An 11,715-nucleotide genomic window follows, 5' to 3' on the forward strand; every position below is an offset into this window, starting at 1 on the left:
ACCTGTGATCAGTTAGGGGAAATCACTTTCTCAATTATTCCCAGTAATGAACTTGCTTACTTATTATTTTACTGTAATATATATTTCATATTTTTATTGCTTTACACAAAACGTGAAAGATAATGGGATGTAGGGCAGTAACAAGTGAAGGTCTGATGAAAGAAAAGGAAAATCAAAAACAATAGATAATATAAAAGGATAACTGCACAGGGTAGAATATTGCCTTTGAAAAATCTGACGTTCTGGGTGTTTATTCCCATTTTACTGCAATAACAACCTCTGGAGATATTTTGTTCTTTTTGCTTTTGGAAAATTTCTGGAAGAATTTATTAAATTCATTCATTGCATGGTCTAATAGGAGGTCCTCAATGAATATTATTTGCCATCAGACTAATGCTGTATGTCTTTACACAAACTACAGTAGTAATTCTGTTCAGTCAGATGGATATAAATGAGTTATATTTAGTGAGGTGAGGGTGTGTCTCATTTGCTGGCAAGTTGCTAAGGGAAGTTGTAATGCTGTAAGACAGCTTCTAAGTGACAATGGTGGCGCTGCGGACAGTGAGTGTGGTGTTCCTCATTGGCTTTCTGGCCAAAGGTACGTTTATACATTTATCACATTATCACACTGCTAATTTTCAGAGTCTTTAGCACAGAGTTAGCCTGACTAAGAACAGAACTCATCCAGAAAATTCAAAGAGAAATAAGGATATGGTTAATTTATATTTATGTAAAATTAAAAAGTACAAAAACTTTTCAGATAAAACTACACACAAAATATTTTATTCAGATTTTATTTAATGAAGCAAAATGTCAAACTGAATTACATCTTAAACTGGAATAGCTGGATGAAATTAAATCACTACTTTTCATTACATTTTATGTGTATAATTGCTAATATATTGTTTGGTTTTAATAATAAAAATTTTATTACTGTCCAATATGTAAGTACAGTTCCATAGCACTAAAATACAGTTTATAAAATAAACATAGTTATTTGTTTTGCATATATGGCTTAATATCTGAATGATCAACAAATATGTATACATTGGTAAACACAATTAATACATGTCAAACCTATTATTTAGGGTGCATCTCTAGAATAAGTGTAAACATCTTAACGTTTATTTGTTTGAGTGTTTTAATTTTAGATTTGTTCTGTTTGTTACAGGGTGCCGCTCACAGCCAAATGGTAAGTTATGTCTAATAAAAAATAGCACAGAAAAAAATCAGACAATATTCAGAGAAGAAAAATCTGAAAAGCAGAATGATAGATTTCCTGATTCATTTAGTTATTTAAACCCACACTTACTCAGAGCAGATGAATATTATATTGTTATATAGAATATATCTTGACAAGTCAGTACACTGTAAGACTTGAAAACATAGTTTAAATACTGTTTCTGGCATGAGCATTGGCATTCCAAACTCACAGCATTTGTTAAAACCTCATCTTAAGTACAGCAGTATATAAGTTTGGTTTGGTAAAACTTGTATAATAATAGTTTAGCGAAAATGATTAATGACTATTAATTTACTATGTTTATACCTAAAATGACACTTTACTAATTAGATTTCTTCGATTACATTTTCAATTTCTTTCAAATGTTAGAATTCAATAACCATTAAACGATAATTATAAATGTGAACTGCTAACAAATGCCATAAAAAATAATTCAAGCAGAGAAGCGTCTGGTATACTCTAATAGATTGTCCACCCCAGACTACAGACCTCAACATAACTGAATCTGTTTGGGGTTACTCCCTGCAACCAAATTTTTTAATGGAACTTTGGAAAAATATCCCTTGCAGATTATTTTTAACAAAGGGCAGAAAATATCTTGAAAAAAATGCAACCTGAAATAACAGTAGAGGGAAAACCCTTTAAATATTGATCACATTTATGCCTGTTTTTTTTTTTAATCCTTAATCCTTTATTCAATGGCAGTTTTGACTGGAATTTAAATAAAGCAAGGTTGAAGATTTTGCCCAGTGCTGTATTTTATTGCTGTCAGGGATCGCGGAGCGGACTGACGGAGGCAGACACACTTGCTAAAACACAGTAACTTTTATTTACAAGACAAGACAACCATACAAAGACAGACTAAGATAACTAGCGAAAAAACTTAAACAAAGAAAGACTAAGACAGAGAAACTTGGAAACAATGACTTGGACAGAAAAGGGGAACTGGACATAGAAACCTAGGACGAGAGAGATAAACATACAAAGAGAGAAACAGACTATAAATAGACACTTGATCAGCTAGAACTAAACAGACACAGAAAGCTAAACAGACTAAACTTGAACATAGACATAAACCAAGTAAACACATAAACAGACAAAGAGACAAAAGAGATACAAAGACTGACTTGGAGGGTATAAAAAATAAGCAAGACAGAAAGGCCAGAGAGTACAAAACAAAGGTGAAATGTCCGACCAACAGGAGAGACACAAGGGAACTAAAATACAAGACACAGACAAGATACACCTGGACCGATAACGAGGGGGCAGGGTAACAAATGAAACAAACGAGGAGGCGGAACAAAGGCGGGACCAGAGCAACAACAAAACAGAGCCATGCGCTGAGAGAGCACATGGCCAAGAAAACAGACATGACAAGACGAGGGCGTGACAATTGCTACAGATTTCTTGAGGTTTCCATTTTTTTTAATACAATAAAAGTGTATTAATTTCCAGTGTTTTCACTGAATAACTGATTTTATTTTGTAAATATTAACCAATGTAAATTTTGACACATGTAATGCAATCCAGAAATGTTGTTGCAGAGGCAAAATAAGAGTGAAAATGTATAGAATATTCTAGATGCATTTTCACAATTTTTATTATAGAATATTTTATTATAAAATTCATTCATTCATTCATTATCTGGAACCGCTTATCCAGTTCAGGGTCACGGTGGGTCCAGAGCCTACCTGGAAGGCGGGAATACACCCTGGAGGGGGCACCAGTCCTTCACAGGGCAACACAGACACACACACATTCACACCTACGGACACTTTTGAGTTGCCAATCCACCTACCAACATGTGTTTTGGGACTGTGGGAGGAAACCGGAGCACCCAGAGGAAACCCACACGGACATGGGGAGAACACACCAAACTCCTCACAGACAGTCACCCGGAGCGGGAATCGAACCCCCAAACTCCAGGCCCCTGGAGCTGTGTGACTGCAACACTACCTGCTGCGCCACCCCTTATTATAAAATAATCTACAATAAAGAGCTGAACTGGTAACAGGCAAGAGTATCAGAAACAAAAGGTACCAGAAAGGTTGGGACATTTTGTAAAATGCACTAAAAAAGAATCTCTAATTTATTGATTCTCTTGATACTTTATTTAATTGACAAATCCACAAACAAAGTTTTTCATTGTTTTCCTGAACAGCCTGAGTTTACTTTGTAAGTAAAAACACGTTTAAAATTCAAATGTTTACACAAACGTTTAAGTAACAACAGTTTTCTGAAGTATTCTGAAGCTCCTATGGCTATATTTATCACTCTCACATCTCGCAGGTCAAGCTAATTCAATATTGGTGTTCAGCCTTATCCTACATTGACTGGTATTTCTGCAGATTTATTGAATCCAGAGACATCTCTATTTGTGTAAGGCAAAACTGTGGAAGTGCATTACCTTTGAGCCCTCAGATGGCATGGAATGGAAAGGAAAACCTTGTCACATAACACAGTTCACTGCTCTATCAAGAAATGTAACATGAAACTATATTACACAAGGATAATGCCATCAATTCTATGTTGAAAGAAATTATGGTTCAAAAGACAGTAGAAATGTGTGCTGTCGTCAGTGGAGTCCATGTTTCAGCTTGTTTCCCTAAAAAATGGATGTTGTGTTTTCATGCTTCTGGCAAAAGGAACAAACTAGTTATCCGCACTATATGAAAAAGTCAACAACTCTCAGACTTAGGCCATCCTGACTACCACCCTGGGAAGTCCATAGTTATTTCTGCAAGATAGTACCAGGCCTCATTCTGTACATGCTACAACAACAAGGCTTTGTAGACACAACATGCATGTGCCTGACTGAACTGTCTGCATTCCAGATCTGAGCCCTAAAGTGCTTCAATAAGAGGAGAATCTTCCAAAGGAATTCCAAAGATAAAGAGCACATGCCACACCCCTATTAGTTGAGCTGCATTGGCTACCTTCAGAGGCCTTGATGGCCTTCAGAGTATTCATTGGTTCTGCTCCCATCTTCCTCAATAGACTCTTAAAACCATATGTTAGAGCCCGCCCACTCCGTTCCTCAAAGGAGCGCCAACTAACACGACCAACCCCCCGTACAGGTCAGTCGAGGCTATTCTCATCTCTGGTAACACGCTGGTGGAACGAGCTTCCAAGCACTATCAGAGCAACAGAAACCCTCTCCGCATTCAAGAAATCCTTGAAAACCCAACTCTTCCAAGAGTATCTTTTGTCTTTCTTTAATGCACTTATTACTTCCTGGCACATTGCACTCAATGTAAGGTATTTTGTATAATTTGTGCTGTAGTTTGAATGTCTTTTGTAAGTTGCTTTGGATAAAAGGGTCTGCCAAATGCATAAATAAATGTAAATGCAATGGCAACCACAAACTGTTGAATTGAATTATTGTGTCTATATATATTTATGAAAACAGCAGAACCACAGAGCACCAATACCATTTTAAAATAACACTTTGATTATCATGTTGACACAATTGTTGCATGATCACATGAAACCTGTTAATTCGAAATGGGAAACACAGATACACTTAAAGCATTCAAATCTCAGTGTAAATTAACTATTAACAGAAATTTATCAAATCACAAATGTAAATCGAATAATTTAATTTGCGTTTTAATTTTGAGCTGAAATTTCAGTGTATGTGTGGAACATTTCAATTAAATCTATGCTGTGGTTTTGCATATTACATTTTTTATTTACATTTTGGTACTGATATGCTTCCATCTGTATCAAGCAAGCATGCACCTAGATTCCCCATGCAACTTCAACAATTGGCATCTTTAGTTTCCAAATTATTAAATAATGTAATTAAATGGAAAAGTGGTTTTACACATATGGGTTTATGTTTACAAAAGGCATATGTGTTTATGTTCACAAAATACAGTCATGTAGTTCTGTGAAAAGTTTAGATATTAATACTTTACGAATTGTCAGTTAAATAAATTTTCAAGAGAATTAACAAATCAAAGATTTTTTTTATTGCATTTTACAAAATGACCCAATTTTTCTGGTTTTAAAATCAAATTAGCGCAGCCATCCACTGTTCATAACACAATAAAGTGCTGTTGTAGCATAATCATAGAATTGAAGAAAATGATCTTCGAAACTTTCTTCCAAAATACTACTAGTTCTGGATGTGTGTGGCACATTCGATGTGTGTCATGATATTCTCTTTATACAAACACAGTAAAGACATTTAACTAAAATGTTACTCTTCTTTCATTGTCAGTGTGTGGTGTCGCACCCCTAAACACAAAGATTGTAGGAGGAGAGAATGCTACCGCAGGTTCCTGGCCATGGCAAGTTAGCCTGCAGACTGTTGGCTTCCATTTCTGCGGTGGATCCCTCATCAATTCTGACTGGGTTCTAACAGCAGCTCACTGCTTTGGAAGGTGTCACACAGGATAAAAATTACAAACAGATACTTTTGATATTGTAATGACAAATATAAAACCATGTAGGAGATTTGATCATTTAATTATTAATCACCTTTTTTTCCAGCTTTAATGCTTCACAGGTGACCGTTTTTCTGGGTGAGCAGTCACTGGATATTCCTACTTTAAATGTAGTGTCAAGATCGGTTACTCGAGTCATCATACATCCCAGCTACAGTTCATTTATTAATGGCAATGACATTGCCCTGCTTCAGTTGAGCTCTAGTGTGACATTCACTCCTTTTATAAGACCTGTGTGTCTGGCTGCAACTGGAAGCACATTCTTCAATGGCACTCTGACATGGGTCACTGGCTGGGGAAACATTGATTTTGGAGGTGAGAAATTGAAGATTTGCAGGGAAAATAAGGGTCGTTTGCACCAAATGAAAAAAAAGGGATTTATCCTTTGTGTCCTTTCAATCTGTGGCTGTCCCTGGAGGTTTTTTAAACTTGTGAACATGTGGGAATCCAAAATCAACTTTCACTGTGCATATTGTTCTCATACTTAGACAGCAGGATATATGCTGAAGGTCAGATGGATATACGATTGCAGATTTAAGATTAATGTTATATGATTACATTGAACACTGACAATATGGGAATAAAAGACACTGTGAAATAAAGTTTCCATTCACAAGCTAAAAAACAAAACAGATAATGACTTTTCCTTGAAAATGTCTTATTATGAAAGGAAATATATTTTCAATACATCTGAGGCTGAAGTTGTCTAAGCCCTGTGTCTAATGTGTTAAATGAACAATAAATAAATAATTACATTTTTTTAATGATGCATGATGACAATAATGATTATTATTGTTGTTGTTGTTGTTGTTATGGTTACACTGTATTATATTACATTATATATTATAATCTTTCAAACCCTTACATACTCAGGAAGGGCATTCTAAAGTTTAAATCTAAATGTAGTTTGTGTGTTTGTGTTCACTACCGTGGATGGCTTAAAGTGGTAAGACATATTTTGTGGTATGTAGTCCACTGACAAATAAAATACAAGTTCATGTTTAGTTTATCCAAACATGGCATTTTCCATAGTACATCAACTGATGTACAGAATTATATCTGTGTTAATGTGTGCAAGCTAGTCCAGGTAGAGTTTAGGCTACACACTTAATAATATAATAAAGCCTAGTAAAGTTTGCAATAAAATCAAGTGCATGGTTCACTGTTGGTCATGTTAAAACATTGTTTGATGTGTATTTCCACAGTAAATCTTCCATCTCCCAAGACCCTGCAGCAAGTACAACTCACAATAATTGGAAACAGGCAATGTAATTGCTTATATGGAGATGTAACCATCACAAACAACATGACATGCGCTGGATTGTTGGCAGGGGGCAAGGGCTCTTGTCAGGTAATCTCTCCAGTCTCTTCACTTCCTCTTCACCATTGTTCATTTCATTAAGAGCTGTTCAATATAAACATTAATATCTATCTGCCTCTGTGCAGGGAGACTCTGGGGGTCCACTGGTCAGCAAACAGGGTGGCATTTGGGTCCAGGCTGGGATTGTGAGCTTTGGTGTGAAATGTGCTCTGCCAAATTTCCCTACTGTGTATACCAGAGTGTCTGAATATGAGAACTGGATCAATCAGCAGATCACCAGCAACCAGCCAGGCTTTGTCACATACAGCTCCAGTGGCACTGACGAGGATCTGAGTGTGTCTTGTACAGGCCTGCCTGCTCTTAGTACAACTACTGCAACCACTGCAGACACAGCTACAATTAACACTGTACCTGCAACTACAGCTTCACGTAAGATTTTCTACATATATAACATGTAACCCAACGCTAAAATCTATATCTGAAGCAAAATATTTTGGTGTGCCATATGGTGTTGGAGTAGTTTTTAAAACATAATTCATTAAAACTGTAAACTGTGAGATTATGTTTTGTTTTACTCTATTGAAAATGTAATCTCATTACTAAGTACTGTATTTCTGTTACTCTGTAACAATGGTGACTGACTGGAACATAGAAAGGAAAACACATATTACATATTTCAGTAAACAAAGAACCTGTCACAGAAATGAAAATATGTACATTTTCTCATCCCGATCTCTGTTCTTAACACATAGCCAGTTTAGCTTGATTAATCCTATGGCAACCCCTATCCTCACAACCACAACTCTCATTGCCTTCTCAAATTCTGCAGCTGCAACTGCTTCTACAAACACTACAGTACCAACAACCAGAGCTTCTACCTCTACAACTAAGATTGTCCCCACAGTACCTGCTTCACATAAGACTATAAGAATTTTCTCTTTACTGTTGTTTTAGAGGGTGTTGTGATTGAGTCCAACACATGACTGATGTAGACTAGTGCTAGTGATGTAGTTATTTAGCAATCGCTTCAGGTTGTCCAACAAGAACAAGAAGACTTTATGGTTTATTAACACACTCTTATATACATGCCACTCAATATCAGCTTGAAAGCTTTGCGATTAAATCTAAACCCGTGGTTTCTATGAACAGAAATAAACAGGATATACACAAGCATCCGAGAACTCACATTTACATTTCGGCATATCTGCTTGAGATGAGGGTAGGTACATGAGCTTTGCCTGACGTATACAAGGACTACTGACGTGCAGACTGACCAATTAAATGTTTACAGAGAAGGTTATCGACCAATAGCCGTAGATCTACAGTCAGACCGTGCAATCAGGAGATTTTAGGCTACTTCACCACGCCCCCTTTTCACTCAAGAGAACCAAATGGCGTAGGGGAGGGCGGGACTAGTTTGTGAACGAAACGCTTCTCGAAATTCTATGAAAGCTCTAGAAAAACAAAATCCCGGACGTTTGTGAAATTCCTCCCGGACACTTTTTAAGTCTACAAATGAGGACCTAAGCTAGGATGACCACATTTTGAACAACTGTACCTGGAGACGTTCCCTGTGGCCATGAATTCAGTAACATGCATAAAACCCCAGCAATTCTAATAGTCTAAGCCCCTTTTTTGACTGCAGTACAATCCAAAGTAAAATCTAAACAGCTAGGTAGTAACACCTCTAGTTACAGGACTGTTTTACCCTTGCAAAAGGCAGTTGTTATTTTTTGTGCATGTAATGTGTTCTCTGTACATGCAACAATCTTCTGCTTGCTAAATTTAATGTTTAATGGGGTACTTTAACATGAACCCAGTTTAAAGTGACACACTCACTTTGATCTAACCCTAATATGTTTAATTTCTTACTTCCCTCCAACTACTTGTTTTTGTTCATAAATGAGTGACATTAAACTGAAATAAGAAATATATATATAGCCATTTTCTTTACTAAACAACATTTGTAGAACAATCATTTTTAAATGTGTAGGGTTGAGTTTAAGGCACAATGCAAATGCAAAAATGAAGTCTTTTACATTTTGTCCCTCTCCAGCTGTGGTGTGTGGCAATGCCAAACTGAATACCATTACTGAAGGTGGCAACTCCCTGGCTTCTTCAGGTGTGTGGCCATGGATGGTTAGTCTGCAGAGTAATGGTACTCATGTCTGTGGAGGAACACTGGTAGCTGAGCAGTTTGTCTTGAGCTCTGCTGCCTGCCTCTCTAGGTAACAATTTTAGAATTAGGAACTGTACATTAAAACACATCAGTGCTAGCTCTAAAGTCTGAAGAGATGCACCTTACTTTACAGCTCCTCCAATGCTTCTGACTGGACTGTAATTCTGGGCCGGCTCAAACAGAACAGCTCCAACCCTAATGAGGTCGCTATCAGTGTAAAAAACATCTCACTGAGCGATGGTACAGCAAACAACATAGCAGTGCTAGAGCTGACCCGCAAGCCAACACTTTCTGATTTCATTCAGCCTATATGTGTGGACCTGGGGGACAACAGCTTTCCCATTAACACTCCGTGCTGGGCCTCTGGGTGGGGCTCGGGAGGAGGAGGTATGGTTTTTGTTTTCTGTGAAAAACTCACAAAATGTCTCATTCCAAGTCATTACAAAGAATCACCAATCTTCACTTCTTTTCCTCATTATATTTCTCCTTGTGCTGTAGCTGAACAAACTCTTCAGCAGTTCAACACTACTATACTGGACTGTGGGGACGCATCCACATCCAACACCAGCATCTGCACAGGAGTCATGCCTTTAGAACAGGTAATAACAATTCAGTAATTTCTATACCAAACGGTCTTTGAAAGACAGTTGGAGAAGTGTTTTTGATTGTTTTTTAGTGTTAATTTTGGAATGACATTTTGTTATAAATGATTTCTTATGAATATTTTTTAAAAGCTGCAGGGACAGTCTTCTCTGTAGAGAGGTGTGAATTGTTTTCAAAGCAAAGGATTCACATTCCTTTCATTCCCTCATTGCTTAGTGGTACATTAATCATCACATTACACACACACAATCTGTAAAAAGTGTCATGGTTATGGACACAGTTTCAATTCTACAAAATATTTAGATGATCATTTTTAACAATTGTCTTAAAATAAGTCAGTTAGTAAAGTATGTTAAAATAATTTATATAAATGAAGGTGCCTGATAAGTTTTGTTGCATAATGATATAGTTCTTTCAGATACCTGTGACCTTTAATAGATATTTAAATTTTGTCTGAGAACTAAGTGTTAAGAATTTTTGGGGTGGTCTCCCAGACAGAGATTAAGCCTTGTCCTGGACTATACCCTACTTCCAATGGAAAATAACAATTCAAAATGCTGTGCAGTCCAGGACTAAGCTTAATCCTTGTCTTGGAAACCACCCCATAGCATTTAAATAATCTCCCCATCATGTAACCTATCATGTGACCCTTAAGTTAAATGTATAGAAGGTATACTGTGTCAAAGCCTTTTTAAAGTGTGGGCAAAATCTCTGTCTACTGCACTGGTTTATAACTTATTTCTCTCCCTCACTCAGACTGATACAGGAGGTCCTCTGATGTGTAAGATTGGACAGTCATGGGTCCAGGCTGCAGTTTTGACCTTGAATACCAAGTCTCGTGTCGTGCGAAGTGTTGCGGTATTTAGTAAAACTATAACCTTTGCATCCTTCCTGGCGGCCAAAGTGGGTACCTTCCCTCCCAAAGCCAACACCTCATCTGTGTCCACCACCATCAAACCTCTCGGCTCAAAAGCATCTTCATTCCTCTCATTCTCCTCTCTCATTCTTCTGTCAATTCCTGCTTTTATTCAAGCACTTAGTTAAGAGCAATGATGTAAGTTCCCAGAAATAATCAGGAGAATATAATTTCAACCCTAGTTCAAAACTAATACTGTGCTGTGCAAAACTTAGAGACAACTTCCCAGTTACTGACTTTCCATTATTAAAAGGGTATTAACAGCTTATTTCTTTGAATAACAGTTTTCTTTTTATTGGTCTATTTTTATTTTACAGTAATGTCTTCTTTACAGCTCTTATTTCTGATCCATAGTATTCAGTTGTCTTCACACAGTGAAATAATGCCCTGGAACAAACATGAATTACAGATCTAAAGCAAATCGAGATTGATTTCTGAGGCTTGACAATTTGACAATTTCTACCTGGCTTTTTTATTTTTTATTTTTAATTCTATTTTATACTTTTTAATTGTTTTTCTTTTATTTTACTTTTTAAATTCTACTGTAATCTGTCTGTATCACTCTGTAAAGCACTTTGAATTGCCATTGTGTACAAACTGTGCTCTATAAATAAACTTGCCTTGCCTTAATCAGGAGCCCCAGAGTCTATATTCTCATTTTTGCTTATTTTCTGTTGACCTTTAGTTAACTCCAAAAATTCTAATAATAATTAAAATTAATAATATAAACTAAAAATGATCTTACCATGTTGGCAACAGAACTCAGTCCCTTTTTGATGTTTAAATATCATTAGTGAGGAATAAATCAAAATAGTCATTGGACCCCTCCACTTAGATGTGCAATCCAGGGGGCTGCAGAATAAGAATGGTAGATCTTGATAATCTTTTGACTTTGTTTTGCTTATTTTATCTTCAGTTTTATTATTTTACTTCCAGTAGTTTGTGTGTCTTCACAACTTCATATTCCTTTTGTATGTACACCATCCAGTACATTGTTCTGAA

General features: G+C 36.5%; 1 protein-coding gene across 1 annotated transcript; it reads left to right on the forward strand.

Annotated features, from left to right (window-relative positions):
• Positions 1-476: 476 nt before the first annotated feature.
• Positions 477-11,343, forward strand: LOC136664568 (prostasin-like). The gene is made up of 10 exons (XM_066641819.1): positions 477-598; positions 1,172-1,192; positions 5,469-5,631; positions 5,741-6,009; positions 6,900-7,045; positions 7,141-7,444; positions 9,072-9,243; positions 9,328-9,581; positions 9,693-9,793; positions 10,554-11,343. Exons 1-10 carry the CDS (start codon positions 544-546, stop codon positions 10,839-10,841), a joined length of 1,773 nt encoding a protein of 590 aa, XP_066497916.1. The 5' UTR covers positions 477-543; the 3' UTR covers positions 10,842-11,343.
• The last annotated feature ends 372 nt before the right edge of the window (positions 11,344-11,715 follow it).

Source organism: Hoplias malabaricus, chromosome 13 (assembly GCF_029633855.1).
Source record: "Hoplias malabaricus isolate fHopMal1 chromosome 13, fHopMal1.hap1, whole genome shotgun sequence".
Classification (NCBI taxonomy): Eukaryota; Metazoa; Chordata; class Actinopteri; order Characiformes; family Erythrinidae; genus Hoplias; species Hoplias malabaricus.

Excerpts from the sequence above, each read along its gene's own strand:
- LOC136664568 (XM_066641819.1), top strand. The coding sequence starts at position 544 with ATGGTGGCGCTGCGGACAGTGAGTGTGGTGTTCCTCATTGGCTTTCTG. Across the intron at positions 6,010-6,899 it reads GGGAAACATTGATTTTGGAG|TAAATCTTCCATCTCCCAAG; the intron begins GTGAGAAATTGA and ends GTATTTCCACAG. Across the intron at positions 9,244-9,327 it reads TCTGCTGCCTGCCTCTCTAG|CTCCTCCAATGCTTCTGACT; the intron begins GTAACAATTTTA and ends CTTACTTTACAG.